At 35.0% G+C, this 23,838-nt stretch overlaps 1 protein-coding gene across 1 annotated transcript in view; it reads left to right on the top strand.

Annotated features, from left to right (window-relative positions):
• The window catches only part of LRP1B (LDL receptor related protein 1B), a 1,882,572-nt gene that overhangs the window by 1,421,903 nt on the left and 436,831 nt on the right, over nucleotides 1-23,838 (top strand). The window contains exons 38-41 of the mRNA XM_042948663.1: nucleotides 6,091-6,217; nucleotides 6,354-6,505; nucleotides 6,802-6,926; nucleotides 8,481-8,852. Of these exons, the coding sequence (XP_042804597.1) occupies nucleotides 6,091-6,217; nucleotides 6,354-6,505; nucleotides 6,802-6,926; nucleotides 8,481-8,852 (776 nt within the window). The remainder of the gene's footprint in view (nucleotides 1-6,090; nucleotides 6,218-6,353; nucleotides 6,506-6,801; nucleotides 6,927-8,480; nucleotides 8,853-23,838) is intronic.

Raw genomic sequence — 23,838 nt, 5'->3', positions numbered from 1 at the left:
AAGTGATCAAGGTGCCCTGGGCTATCCTTGTAGCTCTTGGGTTGGTGGAGGAGAAAAAGTGTACAGAAAGGTCATGCCTCCTCCTGGTACACGAGGGGACTTTTGGTCTGGACCACCAAAGCCATGTTGAATGGAAACCAGAAATAGCCACACACAAATGCATGACTTTACCTTGATTTTTAAAGGGATCTGACCAATAAAACTGTGGTAAAGGGTAAAAAAGAAGTTTGCAAGATTCATTTCTCTATCCACCTGTAGAAATTGTCTCTGCTTCTTTCAATGTGGAATACCCAGGGTGGGTTGGATATGACTGATAAGACAGATCGGAGGTCATGAAACAAATCAGATATTTCTGTGTAATGTTTTAAGAATCAGCACATGAGTACTAGTAGTCTAGGCTCTAGGAGTCAAGGTATTAAATATTTCATAGGAAAATACATAAAGGGTAAACCTCAAATATTATATATTAGGGATACTATAAATGAATAAAATATAGACCATTTACTCAGGAAAAACACTATGAACATGTAAATAGCAAACCAATATCATATATGTACATAGACATGTATGTGTATATGTATATATTTGTTAAAATGAGAGGGTGTGCAATGATGCAGGGTATAAATAAAATAAGGGACTAAATATAGTGCAGGCTATAAACAGAATATGCTGTATCATTACAGATGCCAAATACATTTTTGTTTGTGAAGAATTTTTCCTCCTATTTCTCCAGTATTGGCTGGATTTACACATAACAATTGTGTCACTCAATATTGCAGAGTAGTTAATCAAGAAGGAATCTGATACAGAACTTAAGGATAACAGAAACCACAACAAGGCCTATAGAATAAATGGTAAATATTGTTTTAGACTTAAACAGAGAAAGAGAATGACCCAGATGGCCCATATCTTTATTTTGGCTCAAAAGAAAAGTTAATTTCTGAAGTTACTTATAGGAATGACAACTTCTCTCACCATCGCACTTCAGTATTTTCAGTGTTGAAGCCTATACTTTTACGACTTAGAGACTTACACCTAGCAAGTTTTAAGTATTTCTTTTGGCATTTTTCTTAAGGCAAATCATTACCCATTTGCCTCTGCCATTAAACAGTGAGTTTCACGAGGGTCACTGAGTCCAGTTCATTTTATATCAACAACTGCTAGCATTACATAACAACATTAATATTGGTTGAATGAGTACGTGACTGCACTGAAAGAATACATTTGAGAATCATCCACCAGACCACAGACAAAAATAAATAAATAAATAAAATAAAAAGAAGAAGAAAAGCAGTGTTCAAGGTTATACTGTCTCTAGACTCTTCCTTTTAACAGAGTGTTCCTCTATCTGTGCTTGAGTTCTTTTTATGTTATAGGAACCTCTAAGCAAAAGTAACACATTCAGGACTTGAAAAGTGATTTGGGATTGCCATGTAATGCTTTCTCAAAACAAAATTGCACATAAATGAAGGAAAAGGAAATGCAAAGAAGCACTCACAGGAATAGAGAAGGTCCTTCATTACAGCATATATCTCTCAGAGGGGATGCAGGATGCCATTTCATGTATTCGTGAAATGTATTCAAATTTTTATAGTATGTTATTTACATGTGCCTTAAAGATTGAGACATTGACGTGTTGGCCTATGAAGTACTCGATTAGTATGAGTTTTAAGTAATTCTAATGAAACTGCTAAGACATTGAAAATTACAAGCAGTTTGTCAAAAGCTCATGCTCACACAAAGGCTAGCTGCTGTTGTTAATTTGTAGGTTTGTTTGTTTTTTTGTATTTTTTGCTGATATAGTATCTCGCTATTGCCCATTGGTGTGGCAGAGGAATCTTTTCAACCAAGGCAACTGCCTATAAAAGAATTATATGATCTTTATTTTTGTGCCGGCATGGACATTTTTGGTTATCTCATCTTTGTTTAACATACATGATAAAGTATATAAATCATGCTGTCCTAGAAGGACATAAGAATGGAAAAGAATGGTGAGTTCATTGTAAAAATTGCAGCCCAGATCTGTGTTCAGAGGAAATAGTTTAGCAGTCAAATTAAGAATCTTAAACCCAAAGAAAATGATTGATTCAAATTAGTTTCTTTTCACTATTGTTCATATATCTAAAAGAATCACCCTTAATACTATTCCTTTTATGATAATTTAGACTTATTCAGTATTCTTTTTCCACCTCACACTTTTTACCCTTCCCCAGCAAAGCCAAAGCTTTGTTTTCATGTTAGTTTTATTTCTCAAAAAATATTTATTCGAAATTGGCATTGATAATATTTTGTATATTTTTCAACTTTAATTGTGATAGAAAAAGATTTGCTTTCCTTGATAAGTATACCTGCATGTAAAGTAATTCTGACATCAGTACGCTGGTTATATGGTCAATTCAGTAAACTTGCGAAGACTATAAGTGTATCCTAAGCCTTTGGGAATTCCAGTGCTCCTAAATGGAATCCTTTGCCCATTTTTCAAATGTCAATAATTAATTGGACATTACTACTGGAACATAGTATGCATTCATTGCACATTTTCCTGCCACGAACTGTGTCTCATAAGACAATAAGGATATTTGTGTTATGATGATTTCTGACAGTATTCTTATAATCCTTCAAACCACTTTTGAATGTCCCATTTGTAATTTTTTTTTAATTTTTTTTTTAACGTTTATTTATTTTTGAGACAGAGAGAGACAGAGCATGAACGGGGGAGGGGCAGAGAGAGAGGGAGACAGAATCGGAAGCAGGCTCCGAGCCATCAGCGCAGAGCCCGACGCAGGGCTCGAACTCACGGACAGCGAGATCGTGACCCGGGCTGAAGTCGGACGCTTAACCGACTGAGTCACCCAGGCGCCCCTGTAATTTTTTTTTTATTTTAAATCTGTAACTGTAAGCCTCTGTAAGTATGGAATTTACAGTTTAAGACAAATTATCATCCAGAGAAACTTTAATTATATAGCATAACATTTGATTTTGACAATTCTGAAAATTTCTAGGTCTGGGATAAACTTGAGAAGTATCTTAAGTGCTAGATTAACCAAGCTAGGGATCTAAAGGCAGTTTCCTTCATTATATCATACAACTCAACAAACATTTCACCACAGCAAATTTTGAATTTAAATGGGGACATCGGTCTGTAATGCTGCCACTGAATCTTAATTTCCGTGGGGTCTCAAAACCAGTGATAAGGATTTTCATTTATTCCCTTCATGAAAAAATCACACTTAGATACAAAGATCTATGTTCGTTAAAGATATCTCAAGTACATCTATGTAAATTACTATCTTAAATTATTCATAAGTTTCTCCCTGCAGTTTCATAAGCTTAGTGTTCTTTCTCTACATTTAGTTATAATCCCTGAAGGTTCTCACGGTGCTAATTCTATTCAATTTGTTATTTTTAATTTCGGTTTAAGGAGCAAATAAATTACTCTTTTCCTGAAATTCATAAAATGTCGCTTAACTTTAGTAAGTATAGAATCTTTTAGTTTTATTAAGTTGATAAATTGTTTAGCCATGAAAGTGGTTCCTGTAGTCAGATTTGGCTTCATATATAATGATAATTTACCTAATCGCTACTGAAAATTTGAGTAAAATCTGTACTCACAATAGTTTTATTTTGAGTAATTCTGGTTCTTAATTTTATTGTTATTCATCCAGGCTTCCTGCATGTAAGTAATACAGATTTAAAACGCAAAGGAACTACTAGAGAAAAAAAGAACCAGAGACTTGTTTCTTGATCCTAGGTCTTTTTTCATGGCTTGTTCTGTGTTTTTTAAGTATGAAGATCTTTGTTCTAATTCCTTATACCTAAGGAAAAGTAGCATTTTATATGAGATTATTATATTATTGTATTATATTTATATTTTGTGAGACAACATAGAGAATACACCACAGGCCTGGGTTAGTAAAGCCTGAATGAAGTTCCTGGCTTTGACCCTTTCTTACCAGCTGTGTGACTGGATCATTGACTTCCTGAGTCACAGTTTCCATAGCTGTGAGAAGCAGAGCTAAGTTTGTTAAATGAGTTGATTTGCTCTGTTCACTCAAAATATTTTTATTTATTTTTTAAAATAATATTTGTATTATTCATTTAGTACATCTGAAAGCAGATTACTATTAAATAAAAGGGATATTGTACGTATTTCCTTTCATATTTAAACTATGGAGTATGTTAGGGGTGCCTGGGTGGCTCAGTCCTGTGAGCTTCTCCACTTTGGCTCCCATGATCTCATGGTTCATGAGCTGGTGCCCAATGTCAGGCTCTGTGCTGACAGCTCAGAGCCTGGAGCCTACTTTGGAGTCTGTGTCTCCCTCTCTCTCTGCCCCTCCCCTGCTCACATTCTGTCTCTCTCTGTCTCTCAAAAATAAATAAACATTAAAAAATAAATTAAAAAAATAAACTGGAGTATGTTAAAATAGATGACAACAATCAGACTGAATAAGCACCTGTCTGTCTTGGCTCCCAAAATGCCTCCTTCACCGTGTTATGCCCCCTGCCATTTTGACACAGTGATTGATTAGTCATTTTAGGAGCATTATTAAAAATTTTTCCTTAAAAAGTTAAATGGAGCAACAAATTTGGCCTCCCAGTTATTTTATTTTTTAATACAATGAGAATCTCCATTAAAGTTTAAAAATCTGAACTTTAATGAAAACATAGATTTTTTTTATGGCTATTTCAACCTATAGCTAACCAATAAAATGCTAGTTGGATTTCTTGTACGAAGTTTTCCCTTTCTAATTTATAGACCATATAAATATGAATGAAAGCTTCTTCAGGATTAATATACTTGGAATTCTAGCCACACCTTCTTTTTCATCTGGTTGTGAAAGTCCAGCACATTTATTTTATACAGCATTTCCATGAAAAAAATCAACTTTTAAAATAAATCAAAACAATATGCGTAAAGGGAATACATATATTTTTATGTAGTTTAAGTATCTTTTTATGGATAAATAATATATTTGAGTGGATACAAAATATGAATGTACATCTTTGATTTTTCTATATGCAACCTCATTTTCTCATGTATGATCACTCATATATACGTATTCAAATATGCACAAAATACACATTCATTGTTGCCTGGATGAATCAATGATTGCCATATTTTTCTAAATTCTAATCACTGCTGTTTCCTGACAGCCAAATAAAAACTTCAGTTGACATAATTTCAAAAGAATGGATCCTGTTTATCTGAAAGCATGGATTTTGTATTGTAATATAAATATTACGTATGCTGAATGAATGAGCAAAAGAAAGCATGAATAATATGCCTTCTGTTTTTCTACATTTAGTTTTTTGACATGTTTTATTTCAGCATACTCTGGATTTTCTTTCTGTATTTCATTTTCTTCCATGTTCCATTTTGTATTACGTGATTACTATAATAGGAATATCTGCTTTTGTATGAATCTATGTTTTATGATTGCTTCACAAGATAACTTACAAAATTCAAATTAGAATGGTTACATTTATCAGTCTAATTGGACAGAACTGAAATTATAGTGCATTCATATATATATTAATAAATATTTATCTCCCACTAATTTTTATTTTAATTTTTTTCTAATTTCCTAGTGCTGTAGGTATAATAGTAGATGAAAATGAGAAAAGATCCCAGTCCTCATTGAGCTTATTGTCCAATGAGGGCAAAAAAAACATTAATAAAAATAACACTGTAAAGAAATATAAGAACTATAACACTGTAAATTTCACTCTAATCCATGCAGAGTATAAGGTAAAATAATCAGAACACAGAAGAATTTTTGAGGGAAATGATGTTTGCAATGGGAACAAGAGCAAATTAGGCAAACAGGTTGGAGAAGAGCATTTCAGACAGGGAGTAGCCTATGCAAAGTATTTTGGAGGAATTTTGAATCCATCCTTGTGATTTCTATGAATCGTTAAATATTTTTTAAAATAAAAAAATTCTTTTTCACAAATATAAACACATGGATGTTGATTTCTAAAATGTATTATTTTTGTTCTATTGGTATGAATGTCACTGCTTTATTGTTAATAATATGGGTTTTTTTGTATTTATCTCCATATTACTATAAATCAACAATTTCATTTCAGCTATTTGTTCTGGACTGAATGGGGACAGATGCCCTGCATTGGAAAAGCTCGCTTAGATGGCTCAGAGAAGGTTATCCTTGTAAGCATGGGAATAACATGGCCAAATGGTATCTCCATTGACTATGAGGTGTGTTGGATTTCTTAAGTATTTAAAGTGCATTAACTGCCAACTTGCATTAATCCACTCTTAGTGTTCTCTTATTTTTTTAATAAACCACTTAATCCAAAACAGCTTGTAACATTACTTTTCAATCGATCTTTAGGAAAACAAATTGTACTGGTGTGATGCTCGTACAGACAAAATAGAAAGAATTGACCTTGAGACTGGAGGGAATCGTGAGATGGTGCTGTCAGGGAGCAATGTGGATATGTTTTCAGTTGCGGTCTTTGGGGCTTACATCTACTGGTCTGACAGGTAATTTATTTTTTCATAAGTATTTGAGTCTCAAAATGTTATTTCAGTGCCAGTTGCTTTACCCTTGTAGGATTAGCCATTCCCTAGCAAGGGCACAAAAAGGATCTCACAAAGCCATGTGATTTCCACAGAAAGTCAGGCACTCTTGCTATTCCAGGCTCAAGCGTTTCAATGTCACAGACTAAAGTTGGTTTCTTTCCCCTTCTGCTTGGCCATCTGTTATCTTCAGTTTAAATAACTGGCTTGATGTGAATTACTTAAAGATTGTTGATCACGTATGTCCAACTTTTTGTCAGAGCACATGCCAACGGGTCCATCAGAAGAGGCCACAAGAATGATGCCACAGAAACCGTAACCATGAGAACAGGTCTTGGAGTCAACCTGAAGGAAGTTAAAATCTTTAACCGAGTAAGAGAGAAAGGTCAGCATTCTTATAAAATAAATATATCTTACATTATTTCTCTCCTTTTTAAAAAATATTGATCAAAGTTAGAGATTCTTATATGAATCCAAAACCTCAAAACTGTATTTTTTAACATCTAATTTCCTATAAAAATCATACAGTAGTCTAATGAAATGAATACACAATAGTTCATACATAGATAGTTTTGCCTTAGACATTGTATTTATATGGGCATGTTATATGCCTGGCATGCCTTCAGTATAGGTTTGGGCTAAGTAATGTAGAAAATCTTGATAAATATACATACTCGACAAAAAAATACAAAGCACAATTAGGATGTTAGAGAGTAAAAGTTGCCAAAGCCACGTATTTTGGGTTATGTTTTAATATATAAAGTGATATGGCTTCAGAAGTTTGCTATTGGTGTGAAATTTTTCTGAAGTCCTCAATCCCTTAAAATGTGTGTTTTGAAACTGATATAAATGTGGTTTGGATTTTTTTTTTTAATTTACCTCAATTAAGTGTCCATTTTATGTCATTAAATATCCATATTAATGTCCATTAAAATAAATTGTAATTAATTTTCTTGACATCAAAGGAATGTATAATAATTTTATAGTTGATGATGGATTCATGGAAGAAAATCAGCCATATGGAGCAATCTTGATAGTATATTACATCTTCACTCAAAACTGAAGTAAAAACTTATGCTTAATATACTTAGGAGGTTAGGTACATTGGCACTGTAAATTTCTTTGATAGCTTTCATATTTCATAGACACAGATTTTAAAGCAGTGCACTGTTTGTTGGGGAACTCAGTTCATGTTTTGAGAAAATTGTTATTTGTGCCAAAGATTACAGTACATGAAACCTATTGCAATCTCAGCATCAAGTTTCAAAAAAGAGATATACACTTAATTGGCTGATTACAAGAAAAATGTAATGCTTTTATTTAGATGATAATTAGAGCAGAAGAATGCAGTCTTTTAAATAAGAAATCCAAGATTTAAACTGGTGTGAAAAAAGTCAGTATTTTATAGTATTTGACTTTTTTACTGACCAGTATTAAGAATAATAGTAATAAAAAATAACAGACTATTCAACATTATTTTTAAAAATATTTCTGTAAGAGGGCTGCCTGAGTGGCACAGTCAGTTAAGCGACTCTTTTTGTTTTTTTTAATGTTTATTTATTTTTGAGAGAGAGAGTGACATAGAGTGTGAGCAGGGAAGGGGCAGAGAGAGAGGGAGACAGAATCTAAAGCAGGTTTCAGGCTCTGAGATGTCAGCACAGAGCCTGATGCAGGGCTGGAAGCATGAACCATGAGGCCATGACCTGAGCCAAAGTCGGACACTTAACTGACTGAGCCACCCAGGCACCCCTAAGTGACTCTTGTTATTAGCTCAGGTCTTGATTTCAGGATCCTGAGTTAAAGCCCTCCACTGGGCTCCATGCAGTTCATGAAGCTTACTTTAAACATTTTTTTTCTGAAAGAAAAATCATTTGAAAACAAAATAAAAAACCAAACATATATGTTTGTATATGTGTGTGTCTTTTTTTTTCCTATTTAGGGACCAATGTTTGTGATAAGGACAATGGTGGATGCCAGCAACTTTGTCTTTATCGAGGAAATTCTCGGAGAACTTGCACTTGTGCCCATGGATATTTAGCAGAGGATGGAGTTACTTGCCTAAGGCATGAAGGCTATTTGCTATATTCAGGGAGAACAATATTAAAAAGTATACATCTTTCTGATGAAACCAATTTAAATTCACCAATAAGGCCATATGAAAATCCACATTATTTTAAGAATGTCATAGCCTTGGCTTTTGACTATAATCAAAGAAGAAAAGGTACCAACCGAATCTTTTACAGCGATGCACACTTTGGAAATATACAGCTTATTAAAGATAACTGGGAAGACAGACAAGTAATCGTTGAAAGTAAGTACAATATTTTTTTAAATACTTTGGTGAAAATGAGTATCATTTGCATTAGCAGAGAAATTAGAATGGTAATTGTATGTAGTAATTACATTTTTTTGAGTTTATATTCAAGAATAATGCACCTATGTTATCTGATCTGCTGAAAGTCAAAGAAGCAATTAACCGTTAGCATGTACAGTATGTATATTATGATTATTAGTTTCTAATCATGGAACTTTCAATATAATCCTTGACAGTGTCTTTTTGTAAGTATATCAAAATTCATGGAAATTTTTTTTTAGTATAAAACTATACTAATTTTATTTTCTTCTTCTGAGTGAAATTATATCTTTGGGAATATCTGCCTAATTTTATTCAGTGAATTGTATTTTCTCAAACAAATATCAGAAATTATTATTTGTGTGTGTGTGTGTGTATATATAGTAGTGTTGAGAAAATGTTAGTAAATAAATACTATTTTAAAATATTTTTATATTTTAAGTGACATATTCATTGAAGCAAAATATTGTTATTCATGTAGTTTATTGTTTTATATTCGTATTGTTTATTCATATAGTTATTCATATTGTTTAGAGAAACATCTTTCCTGCCATCCAACTTTCAACAAGGATGATCTTCACATTCCTGATATAACCTCTTGCTTTTCTCTCTGTGTGATTTTCATATATCCCTCACTTTTCCAATTTCATTATACTTGAAGACAATCCTTTTCATTACTTTCTAAATTGTAAAATAATGCATAAATTAATTGTATTCAAGTAAAATAGATTTAAAAACTAAATTTCTGCCTTATCACTGCAACATCAATTCCATTTACTTACCCATAACAGCAGACATGTGTTCAGAACTTTTTTCATGTAATGTGTATCTCATTTGTAATTACAAAATTGAATGATACTATATGCATTATTCAGATTTTTTATATATGTACCTTGAAAAGTTTTTATTTCCTATTTAAGACTCTATCTAATTCTTTTGAAAGCCTGTGCCTATTTTGCACTAAATATAAACTAATCATTTTGTTCTGATAAGCATTTATTTCTGGTATTTCATCATTACCTACAATCTCAAATTGAACATTTGTGCATATAAATATTTTTATTCACACATGTGAGTATTTCTTTAGCATAGAATCCTAGAAATAGAATTGCAGAATCAATCAGTATTTATTTTAATTTTTAGCTGGTCAAATTCCTGCCAAAAAGACCATACCAGTTTCTATTTTCATCAAATGTATATGAAAAGGCTTATTGTCTCACACTTTTTTCAATAATAATTTCATAATTTTTATTAATTTATGACTATCTAATTTGTAAGAAAAGTCAACTTATATTAATATACCTGATAGCTAGTGAAATATAACATCTACTGCATGTTTACTCATTTAAATGTAAGTATAAATATGGTCAAACTTATTATACATTGCCACACAATGCAATGCCTAACATTCTGGCTAGGCCAGAATAACTGGCTAGGCCAGTATTTGTTTATTCAAATCTTACTCAGATTTTCCAAATTAGTTCAAAAATATACTTGTGTAAATATATATTATCATTTCTTTATTCTCTAGGTTACTACACTTATTGATAATTTCATACCAGTTGTAAATTACAGAACGTGCCAATATGCCATTTTGGGGTGTGTGTGTGTGTGTGTGTGTGTGTGTGTGTGTGTGTGTGTGTTTGAAAAAGAGAGAGAGATGAAGGGAGATAATGCAACTGTAACAATATTGATCATAAAGTACAGACATATTTGAAATTTATCAACTCAGTATATGTATAAGAAGTTTAGATTATACTACTACTCTAGTCCTCCATTTCTTCTAGACTGATACAGTTCAGAGTTGAAAGTGCTTGCATTGTATCCACAATATATTAATTAACTTATTAATTCATTTTCTATGCTTCAGAATTTTTGTCAGGTATTCTGGTTATAAAGTTGAATACCAGCCCATAGGCCTTTAGAAGCCACAGTTTCAGAAGAGACTGCAAAAAAACATTGAAATTCAGTAGAAGCCACAAGATACTAAAAGACTAGAGAATTAAAAAAAAAACAGAAACAAAAAAAAAACAAGCTGTTTGGGGAAGACTATAAGACGCCACTGACCTGAGTTGAGGAAACTTAAAAGATCAATAGAAATCTATTAGTAGACTGGGGCAGGTAGAGGAGGAGAGGAAGAAAAAAGAATAATTCTAGACCTGTGGTCCTCAAGTGTGGTTTCCTGGGGACTCCTGATAGGTGTTTAAGGAGTCTAAGAGATCAATAGTATTTTCATAATAATACTAGATAATTGCCTTTCCACAGAATTGACCTTTGCATTGATGGTGTGAAAGCAGTGGTGGCCAAACTGCTGACAACTTAGTGCTAATCAAAGCAATGGCACTAAACTGTATTAGTAGTCATTGTATTTTTCAATGCTGCTTAATAGCAGAGAAAAAAAAAAGCCTGTTTCACTTAAGAACATCCTTAAAGAGAGTAAAACATTTTTATTTTATTAAATCCTGATCCTACAGTACACATCTCTTTATTAGTCTATGTGATGCAATACACATAGGTCACTTTTGCTGCATTCTGAACTTCATTGGTTGCCTAAAGGAAACCAATCATTTGTGTGATTATTTGGGTTCATGCTTCTTTTAAGGAACACCATGCTTTACTTGAAAGAGTGAGGAACATATAGTCTATGGTTATTCAAACCTTGGTGTGTAGCAGACATTTTCTAAAGAACGAATACAATGAGTCTGTCACTACAAGGAAAATGACTTCCAATATCTGCTGCAAATAATAGAAATCAAGCTTTCATGTAAAAGTTACAATTCCGGAGGATTTGTATCGAGTACAGTAAGCTTGATGACTTCCCAGTGCTTAAAGGCTTTTCTGATGATATGGGTGTTGGTATTATTGAGCTAATTTTTTGCACAATGAAATGTGTCAACAGATATGCTTAACTTAGGGAACCAATATTTTTCAAATGACATGATAAAAAAGTCATGAATGGGTAAATGATCCATTCAAAGTGTAGGATGGACCAATGGATTTTAATATGATAGAGTATGAAAAGTTCACCAGTATGGTTTCTGATTCCACACTGAAGCTAAGCTTTAAGTAACTACCACTTGTTATGTGTTAGTAGAGTGTGAAAGAATATCCAGAATTATCTGAAAAGGCTACTAAAACACCTTTCTCTTCCAACTTCATAGCTGTGTGAGGCTGGATTTCCTTCACATACTTCAACTAAAACAACCTAACAGGAAAAGAAGCCGATGTGTGAACCTAGCTGTCTTCTGGTATTCCAGAAACTAAACAGACTTGTAAAATTTTAAAACAGTATTCTGTTCTCATTTAAAACAATACAGGCGTGCCTGGGGGGCTCAGTTGGTTAAACATCTGACTCTTGATTTTGGCTCGGGTCATGATTTACAGTCATGAGATTGAACCCCACATCGCACTCCACACTGAGCCTGGAGCCTGCTTGGGATTCTTTCTGTCCCTTTCTCTATGCCTCTCTCTCACACTCTGTTTCTCAAAATAAATCAATAAACCTTAAACAAAATAAATTAAACAATACAGGTATTTTCTTAGAAGGTGTTAGTTATATTAATATGCAGTCAATTCATTTGTGTTTTACAAGATGAATTGAAATTTACAAATTAAATTTTACAAATTTACAAATTACAAGAGGTTAATATATATTTAAAACAAAATTTTTAGTTTAAATTCTAATATGGTAAATAAATATGATGCAAATCACATAAAATTTCTTTCAAGTCCTCAATTTTTAAGATAGTAAAAGTTCTCAGAATGAGAAGTTTCCAAACTACTCTTCTAGAATAAGCGTTCAGAAAATTTTTATTTTTTTAAAAGGTTATTTATTTATTTTGAGAGAGAGAGAGAGCTAGCTGGGGAGAGGCAGAGAGAGGAGAGAGAGCGAATCCCAAGCTGGCTCCTTGCTGACAGCATGGAGCCTGATGTGGGGCTTGAACTCATGAATTGTGAAATCATGACCTGAGCCGAAACCTAGAGTCAGACGCTTAACTGACTGAGCAACCCAGGAACCTCCAAGCTCAGAAAATCTTTAGTACAAAGACAGGGTAGACAAGGAATCACATATCATTTAGTGTGATTAGGATGTGGATTATATGGCACAAATTGGTGTGAGATGAAGATAAAGTCCTAGGGAGGGTGCCAATAATGAAAGATTTGATCTGCCAATATAAGGAGCATTAAAAAAAGTTTAGGGGTGCCAGGTCAGTCAGTTAAGCATCCGACTTCAGCTTAGGTCAGGATGTCACAGTTGGTGAGTTTGAGACCCGCATCGGCTCTCTGCTGATGGAGCCTGGAGCCTGCTTTGGATTCTGTGTCTTCAGCTTTCTCTGCCCCTCCCCAGCTTGTGCTGTCTTTCTTCCAAAAATAAAGATTAAAAAAATAAATAAATAAAAATACAAATAAATTTTAAAAAGTTTATTGAGATATAATTTATACACCACACAATTCACCCATTAAAAGTACACAACTGAATAGTTTTTGGTGTATTACATTACATTTTTAATTTTTTAAATTAGGTAATATATATTATGCATAATATATAATACATATATAATAAAATTCGCCATTTCAACTATTTTTAGTTGTACAATTCAGTGAAATTCGATTCTTAATATTGTACAATCATCATGACCATTTCCAAAATCTTTTTATCACTTCAAATAAAATTCTGTTTAAAAGTTACTCTCCATTCCTTTTCCCCATAGCCCCTGGTAACTTTTGATCTGCTTTCTTTCTTTATAAATCTGCCTATTTTAGGTATTTCATGTTTGTGTAATGACACAATATTTTACCTTATGTATGTGGCTTATGTCACTTAGCATAATGTTTTCAAGGTTCATTCATGTTGCAGCATGAATCAAATTCATTCCTCTTTTTGTGCCTGAATAATCTTTTATTGTATATATACACCACATTTTGTTTATCCTTTCATTTCGTTTGCAGACACTTGGTTTCTTTCTACTTTTTGACTATTGTAGAAATGCTGCAATGAACACTGATGTACTAATATCCAAGATAAGTAGTTTTGGTTTTATTAGTAGATGAAGGGAAAACATTTGTGTTATAAGGTATACATACACTAGGCTTTTGTTTTATGATGATAAGTCTGGCTGTGCTATGTTCATTAAAGTTCAATGGTCATGTCTGAAGGCTAAGATGACTTAGGAGTATAGATCCTTTTAGAACAGTGGTAAATGAAACTGAAAGCATATTAAAGTGTACATGCAACCAAACCATTCTAATCCTGCCTCCTAAAATCAAAGAAATTAAAACCAGTAGCATTTTCGTAGCTGAAAATGTTAAATCCTGCCTCCTAAAATCAAAGCAATTAAAACCGGTAGCATTTTCGTGGCTGAAAGTGTTAATGCTCATGGAGGAAGTGAAATATAATAGCTGGGAGTTGGAAATCAGTCAAGTTGGGATTCAGATCCCACTTTGCTGTTTAGTTACTATGTGATACTGTCAGTTTCCTCACCTCCAAAATGGGAAACCAAATCATAGTTTTTTTTGTGTGTGGAGGTTTTATAAGAAAGGGTATGCACAAAACTTACAATCAAGCCTAATTTTATTTAAAACTTTGTGTTACTGTATTTGTGATACATTTGTGGATTATTTAAGGTAATTATCCTCTAAATTATTTTTAGAATATGTGTTAGAGTTGTTAAACAATCAGAAATAATTATAATAATTACAGATATGAAGTAGTTTATTAAGGTCAGACTAGAATTTAAAAATTAAGATTAGTTTACGTGGATAATTCACATAAACTTCTCTAAATACTCTCCCTACACCACCCCATCCCCACTAAGAAGTTGCTAATTTGTTTAACCATTGCAATCCTCTCTTAAAGTTTTGTAGGAGAATTTATAGTTTGATTTGCCAGACCAGAAAATAAAAACAACAAACAAAGCAAAACAATTCCCTCCCCCAAAAGAGTTACTGGTACACACGTATATACAAATGAGATGCAAAGTTCATTTTTGTCTTGGTATTGCATTTTAATAATTCTGGAATAATGCATTTTGTCTTGTTACATCTTTTACCACATATAAAAAGAAAAAAAAAACTTAATGGCAACATGATGAAGTATTTAAAGATATCAAAAGCAGTGATAGGGCTGCAGCTGCTGTGAAGGGCTGCTGGGCTGAGGCTGCTGATCCTTCTCAGTTGCTTTCCTTCTCTGTGTGGGGTGAGCAGGTGTTGGGGCCCTGGCCCAGCCCTGTTGTGGGTAGGCTCCTGTGAGAAGTGCAGGACCTATAGCACTCCTGGCATGTTCACTTCTCCAGTCTGTCTGCTGGGTGGGCATCGCCCGGACACGGAGCCAGGACCATTACAGCTTGACTGCTGAGCAGAACGGGTGTGGCTGGAGCACCTGCGTGTCCTAGTTGTAGTTCAGGGTGCTCACCCTGCCCTTGCATCTGGTCTCCTTAGCTAAAGGGCTCAAGAATTGCATCCCTCCCAGTTGTGGTTTGGTGTCTCCATGGGGTTAATTGCCATGCAAACTTGCCCACACTGGTTACAGCACTGGGTAGGCAGAGCATTCCTTCTGGTGCTAGCAGGCTAGAGGTAGAGCACCAAAAATAGTGCCTGTCGACTCTGTCAACAGCAAGTTATGATAAAATTTCAAAAATGGAATCTTTCAGGGCTTTTGTCCCTGGAGAAAGTCCCTACAGTTTCCTCTGTCTCCAGCAGCGACTTTAAATTAGTAAGTGGGTCTCTCTCACTTATGGTCTAGGCAATTTTCAATCTGTTTTGCCCAGATTCTCGGGGTGAGTGGCTTTTCTTGCAACTCCTTTAAGAGTCAGATCTCCCTCTCCTGTAATTCTGTGATTCTACTCATCTTAATCCTCATTGATTTTTAAAACCAGACATTTTAGGGGCTTATCTTTCTGGTGATAGCCCCCAGGGTCAGAGTTCCCGATGAAGGACATAATTTATTCACTCCTTGGGGAAGTGTTCTGTATTTTGGGCATCATCATTGTGATTGGGAAGTCACCTCACTGCTGGGTTAGGGTCCCAGAGGACGTGGGACGTGGTTTGTCTGCCACTCTTACTCTTCTCAATGCATCTTGTGTGTGTGTGTGTGTGTGTGTGTGTGTGTGTGTGTGTGTAGGTGCTATTCATCTAGTTCTCAGGTCCTTTTCAGAGAAAAATGATTTCATAACTAGCTGTAATTTTGTTGTGTCCTGGGAGGAGGGGAGTTCAGGGTTTTCCTACAATACCATCCTGAACCCTCTTCCTTCTTCCTTCATAATGCTTATATTATATTTTATATATATATATATATATATATATATATATATATATATATATATATATATATAGTTTTTTTCAAGACTACTGGTGGTAATATGCCTTGCTTTTAAACTATATTTTATTGGAAATATATTTTTCCTTTATTTTTTAAAAAATTTTTTAAATGTTTATTTATTTTGGGGGTGGGGGGCGTGAACATGAGCAGGGGAGGGGTAGAGAGCGAAGGAGACACAGAAACCAAAGCAAGCTCCAGGCTCTGAGCTGTCAGCACAGAGGCTGATGTGGGGCTCGAACCAACGAACTGTGTGATCATGACCTGAGCTGAAGTCGACACTTAACCGACTGAGCCACCCAGGTGCCCCTTTTTTATTTCTTTTAAATGAGCTAGTTCCATATCCTTTTATGAGTGCCTAAACATTCATTTGATTATGTTAATTTTTCTTTTTTGTTTTAAATGCTTATATATTTATTTTGAGAGAGAGAGAGAGAGAGAGAAAGAGAGAGAGAGTGAGTGAGTGAGTGTAGGAGCAGGGATGGGGGATCAAGGGAGAGAGAGAGTCCCAAGCAGGCTCCATACTCAGCCTGGAGCCTGACACTGGACTCAGTCTCATGACTGTGAGATCACTACCTGAGCTGATAGCAAGAGTTGAATGCTCAACCAAGTGACCCACCCAGGTGCCCCATTTTATGTTAATTTTTCTATTTGCAATTTCAAAGGCTAAAAAAACTGTCAGCTGTTAAAATGTATTTATTTTTTATTTGCTTGGTATATATCATATAAAAATTCATTCTAAAAATGTGGGGATCTTAGCTACTCAATTTTTTCAGATTTTATAAAATAAATACTTTCAGTCATATTTATTAGCTTGCAGCAATTTTCAGATTACCTATTAAGATAATTGCAAATGTTAGAAAGACATAAAGGAGCATTGTTTTATTGTACATTGAAATTACAAAGGTTAAGAAACAGGTAAGAATGAAGGATGAATGTTCTGTGTAGGGAGTCAGCAAGTGCTGAGGCAAGGGATAATTTTTATGCTCCAATGAAGACAGAGAATAACATGATTGATTACGGAGAGCAAAATCTAGAGTTAATCATGATTAGTGCAGAGAAGAAGAGAACATGGGATTTCCTCCTCATTAAGTTGCAGGATGTAAATTGCTGCTCAGTATGGCTTCCATGAATTCATAATTTCTTAAAATATTAGAGTGTCTCCAAGAAGATGGCCTATGTCAGGTTGGGGAGGAAACAATTTTTACTATATCCTCTTGGGATTTTGTCAGTGAAATGTGAATTCAACTCATAGAAAACAGCTTATCACGAAAAAAAGAAGGCATAAAAATTTTTATGTAATGTTAATTTTTATGAGTACATGGAGGACTTCACAGAAAAGAAGTAAAGACCCAAAGAAACAGAGTCAGGGGTTTATATACCATTTTAACAAAGGGTGATCAATTGCAGAGATGTAGCTAAATGACAACAACAAAAAACAACCACAAAAAAAAGGAATCTGGGCTTCTAGGGAAAGTAAATTGTGGGAGGATAAATATATGGGGGAAACTAATGGAAGATAATGGTTTTTTAGTAAGATGTTGTTTATGTTGACTCATTTCGGTGCTATCTCCAACTCCTGTGATAATGATAGTTCTTCCCGCCCTAGAATCATGGAGGGGATACCTTCATGAAGGAAAATTTATGTCCTGTTATTAAGTAGATAGGGGGAGGGTAGCAAGATTTTCCTGTATCCACTGTTTCTCAGTTGCCTTCAGCTCACAATAATCCTTATGTGATAGTAGTATAATTTGGGGTGGCATATTCTGATCCCCTTCATAAGCATAATGGTCCTAAATGTCTTTTACCCTACAATATTGATCAAGACCAGATCCCTATAGGGCACTGGCATATCTGAATAAGAGACATTGGAACCACAGGTAGAAGCTCCTTAACATGAGGAGCAGAAAAATTCATGAGGAACATTATGTTAGAGACAGAAAAATTCTGAGTCATGTGTAGAACGTATCACTGAAGTTCTGTAGGGTCAATATTATGTGTGGTCCAGATCTTGGAGGCAGCGAAGGGACAGGGGACCTCAGGAGCACTCAGTTATCAGTATTAGGATTATTCATAGAGTCAGAGCTTCCCAATTTTTCGTGAATGTGTCAGAATAGCTGATGGCAATAGACGGAGTAGAAGGCAATACTAATATTTTTCTGTTGAGAAGTCAGTCTTAATAAAATAGGAAGCTGAAAAGTTTTCTGTAAATGTACTCAGGCTCAGAGGACTTCCCTAGTTAGATCGTATTAGTTGGTCTGACAAGGATTCTGTCTGCAGAATTAGAAACATGCTGGATCATGCCAATGTGGAAGAGAGGACCTTTGCTTATTATAAAACTTGAAATTTGAAAGCTATAGTGGGTCCTCAAGCTGTTATAGTTTATGATTTTGATTAGGAATAGAGGGAAGGAATAAGAGGAAACTGGCAAGCTGGTGCATCTGCTGTAGGATATCACACTTAAAAAGGTACTAGGTGGACTTGGGAAATAGTGATTCACATATGAATTAACAACCCAATAGAGGATCACTACCAAATGAAGTCTCAGTAGGTGAGTGAGTAGATACTGAGATTAATAATCCTTGATCAGAGGGATCAGGGATAGATGGGTCAGTCAGGTAAGCATCCGACTGTTATCAGGCTCAGCTCATGATCTCACGGCTTGTTGGTTCAAGCCCCACATCGGGTTCTACACTGATAGTACAGAGCCTACTTGGGTTTCTCTCTCTCTCCCTCTCTCAAAATAAATAAATAAACTTAAAACATCCTGGATCAGAGTCATTTCTGTATTAAATGTCAGTTTAAACTTAATTACATTTATTTCTTTTTTAATCCCTATTCTAGGAAGTAGAGATTAGTGTATATCAATTAGCTTTGATTAATAACAAACCATCCCAGAATTCAGTGTCTTTAAACAACAACTGCTTATTTATCCCACTATTCTATGATTGGCTGATGATTCTTCTGATCTCTGGTCAGCCTCAGATCAGATGGCAGCTGGATGATCTAGGACGGCTTCCCTCATATGTCCGGCAGTTGGCATGCTATATTCTGGATTTTGGGCCACTAGTCTCTGTTATTTAGCAGGCCAGCTTGGAATGGTCTCGTGGTTCTCAGAAATGGCTGGCCTCAACGCACAAATATTTTACAAGCCATATGTACTGATGTCTCATTGGTCAAGGAAAATCACAGCCAAGTCCAGATTCAGAGGATGGGGAAATAGAGTCACACTGATGGGTGGAACTGCAAAGGGGCTACACGCATACATGAAGGAGGAGAATTTGCAACTTCTGTAATCAGCACAGTTGTGTAAGTGATTATTAGCTTATCTCCAGAACCTCCTGAATAATACAATGAAATTTGGCCTATTTTTTAAAACTCTTTTCTGTTTTATCTGTTATATAATGTTTCTTGACAACCAATAGTGGACGATGACAATAATATCTGGCTTTATCTAGGAGCTAGAAATCAATATATCTTTTATGGTGAAGAAATAAAATGAGATAGGAAAGGATTATCTATTGAGAAAAAGATAGAACAAAACTATGGGTTAGTGTATTTTATGACACTGAATTGATTTTGTCACTTTCAAGAGTATAAACTTGTTTATATTTAGCTCAAATAATGCTCATTTTTTATAAGTCCCTTGTGATTAGTTATTATTAAGTCGCTTTAATTGTCCCACATCTCTGTGTAAGCAACGTGACTGAAAAATTTATTTACTTCTTTATTTATTTGTTTGAAAGAGAAGAAATATTTGTAGTTTTGACTTGAATGAGAAAGTTGTAAACGGCATCTAGGGAAAAAGAAATCTGTGATGTAGTGTTAGAAGAGGAATATTTTGGGGCGCCTGGGTAGCTTAGTCAGTTAAGCGTCCAACCTCGGCTCAGGTCATGATTTCACGGTGTGTGAATTTGAGCCCTATGTCAGGCTCTATGCTGACAGCTCAGAGCCTGGAGCCTGCTTCTGGAGCCTGGAGGGATTCTGTGCCTCCCTCTGTCTCTGCACCTCCCCCACCTCAAAAATAAACATTAAAAAAAAAGAAGAGGCGTTTTTCATAGGAAGCAATAAAAGTATACGTATTAGAACTTTTCTTTCCTCTTGAGAGGTTTATGGTATGAATTCAGCAGATGAAATCAATGTATGGTGAATTATAAGTAACACTTTGAGGGACTGGTTGATGAATTCAAAATTCCTAAGGAAACAATAGAGCACCTGCAGAAATAGGCAAGGTCACAAGTGAATCCAGGGTTCCTCTTGAAAGATGATTATATAATTTGTAGGAGTAAAGTTACCTATAATTATTTGAAAGGGAAAATATTTCAATTTCATGTACACATTAAAATGTGCTCCTTTTGTTTCGCTTATAATACAAAAGTAAACAAAATTTACCAGAAATCAAGAAGTATTATTTGCATATTCAGCTTGCCATTATAATCTTTTTAGTATAGCATATATGGTTAAAAATGTTGAGAGAGAAAATGTTAAAAGAATTTATACTAAAACAAACCATTACGTGAATATAGATTTCTTATGACAGAAATTCAGGTACATATTTTTCTTCATAGAATTTTAAAGCTTTAAAAATGACATAAGTAAAGACATAAATTCCAAAATTTTTCATTGTTAGCCTTATTTGCAACACCTACGAAAATGCAGTAAATGGCTTAGATTATCACTCTTGCAGAATAGCAGACTGAATAATACTTCATGACATATTCAAATTAATGATGATGTTGCAAACCTCATTAAGTTTAAAAAATTTTTAATGTTTATTTTATTTTTTTTTTTTCAACGTTTTTTATTTATTTTTGGGACAGAGAGAGACAGAGCATGAACGGGGGAGGGGCAGAGAGAGAGGGAGACACAGAATCGGAAACAGGCTCCAGGCTCCGAGCCATCAGCCCAGAGCCTGACGCGGGGCTCGAACTCACGGACCGCGAGATCGTGACCTGGCTGAAGTCGGACGCTTAACCGACTGCGCCACCCAGGCGCCCCAATGTTTATTTTTTTAAGAGAGAGAGAGAGACAGAGAGACAGAGTGCGAGTGGGGGAGGGACAGAGAGATTGGGAGACAGAATCTGAAGCAGGCTCCAGGCTCTGAGCTGTCAGCACAGAGCCCAACATGGGGCCTGAACTCACGGACTGCGAGATCATGACCTAAGCCAAAGTTAGATGCTTAACTGACCAGCCATGTAGGCACCCCCTCATTAAATTTTTAAGATTTCTACAAAGTATGGGTACCTAGGTGGCTCAGTCAGTTGGTCATCGTGTTCAGCTCAGGTCATGATCTCATGGTCCATGAGTTCAAGCTCTGCGTCAGGCTCTGTGCTGACAGCTCAGAACCTGGAGCCTGCTTCAGATTCTGTGTCTCCCTCTCTCTGCCCCTCCCCCTCTCATACTCTGTCTCTCTCTCACTCTCAAAAGTAAATAAACATTAAAAAATTTTTCAAAAAAAAAAGATTTCTACAAAGTAGAATTTTCAATGTATAGTTCTATGTTTTACTGACATGTTGATAAAGCTAAGTGTTAACCAGTATTCTCCTCCAACCAGGTACCATGTTTCCTTTCAGTTCCTTAGGCAATTTACACTCAATGGTCTTTCTTCTTCTTTTGCTTTCCTCTTAGACATCTTTCTTTACAGCCATGGCATTTTTATGCCTCAATGCATGCCTTAACACACTTAAAAATCTCCCCATAATTTTTGATAACACGTTTTGACCTTGTTCTTTGTTTTCACTTTCCACTATAACTTGACAACAGCCTGGGTCTGATTGCTCCTGGGGCATAGTGTTTCTTCTCTTCCTGAACACAATCTGATTACACTACATCCAGCCTATTCTAACGTATCTGTTAACCTGCTTTACTATCTTTATCCGCATTATAATTATTATCCTACATTTCCACTGCACACTTCCATTACTTCTCTATTGACCATTCTCTTTTTTTTTTTCCTAAACCTGGACTAAGAGATAAGTCATGTATTGGTGTCCCTATCACTTTCCTAAACCATCAAATACTGCTTTCTATGTCTTCGGTTTCTGAATGTAGAAGTGCAGTTCCTGCAGAAACTTTCTCCCTACTCATGGGTATATTTTCCCTTTTAAAGAGCTCAATCATTGTGATGATTCATACTGGTACTCTCATTATTTAATATTACCCCGACTCCAAATTTGCCAGTTTATCTCCTCACTACTAGAAGAGCATGAAAATTCCCTTTAATATTCTTAATGTCAGCTCATAATTTAACATACCAAAGTCAGTCCCCAGCCTAAAAATGAGAACCTCTCCTATTTTTATTGTTAGTGAAATTATTACTTTTTAAAAACCAGTCAGAATCTAACCTCGCGATTATTAACTATCTCTGTTCCTCTACCCCCTAATCATTTACATTGAGTATTTTTTCTTAAGCACTGTCATCATCACAGGCCATGTTTCTATCCTTTTTCTGCCTTGATTCTCTAGAAGTTTCTACATATCATGCACAAAATGCTTTCACTGAGTTCCCCCTGAAAACACTGATTGATTCCCTATTTTCTGCATCTCAAAGTACAAACCATTACCTCCTTTCTAGGTATAATCTCAATCTAGGTGATCCATGTCACCAGAAATCTCTATGTCAAATTTACCCTTTCGTCCAGTCCTGTTCACACCATTTTTTGTCTCATGAATATACCATGTTCTTTTTCAAATTCCACATCTTTACTTATGTGGTTACATTACAATGAAAGAGACATTATAGCCTTTCAAATGGTCTTTATTTTGGAGAATCTTTATAATTCAGCTCAAATCCCTCCACACAGTTAAGGAATGCATTTTTTTCCCCCTAGAACTGCAGCCCACAGTGATTTCCTTCTTTTGAAAAACATTCAGGGCTTGCCATGTGTGCTTCACATCCTTATCACCTCCTTAGTTATTATCCTATGGACTTTCCTTTGTTTCATTTTTGTCTATATGATCTCTCCAAAGAAATGTCAAGTTCTCCTAGGAAGGGTCTATTGCATATACTCTTTTCTATACCCTTTATAATCTAAAACAGCACTCATCACTTGGTAGATCATAAAAATAACTAGCTTTATTGTGAATTGGTTATGTGTTAGCCATAAAATTAGGTTGTTAAAGGACTTGTTTGAAAACTTCATTTGCAGAGTAAAAGGAATTCTGTGACTTCAATTGCTTGCCTAGTTGGACTTGAGATTAGCAGAAGCAGGGGGATTGGAGACTTAAATTTCTGTGAAAAAGTGGAAAAGGCAGTATAGGATATTGGTTAAAAGCAGAGTTTCTAACGATTCTAGAGCCAGAATATCTAGCTGAATTCAGCCTGACCCCTTCCTTGCTTTTCACCACTTAAAGGCTGTATCCTCAGGAAATTATTTACCTCTCCTTGCCTCATTTTCTCCTTTGAGAAATAGGGATAATGCTAGTAGCAATCTCAGAGGGTTGATGAGATTCAGTGAATTAATATTTCTTGCTTAGAACAGAGCCTAGTATTTACTCAGCACTCAATTAACATAAACCATTTTGAGTGTTTGTTTTCATTTTCCTTAACTGATTCATTTTTTTTTAAAACTTCATTATTGTGAGGCACCTGGGTGGCTCAGTCAATTGAGCATCCAATTCTTGATTTCA

Source organism: Panthera leo, chromosome C1 (assembly GCF_018350215.1).
Source record: "Panthera leo isolate Ple1 chromosome C1, P.leo_Ple1_pat1.1, whole genome shotgun sequence".
NCBI lineage: Eukaryota > Metazoa > Chordata > Mammalia > Carnivora > Felidae > Panthera > Panthera leo.
This window is presented reverse-complemented; position numbering and strand designations above follow the sequence as displayed.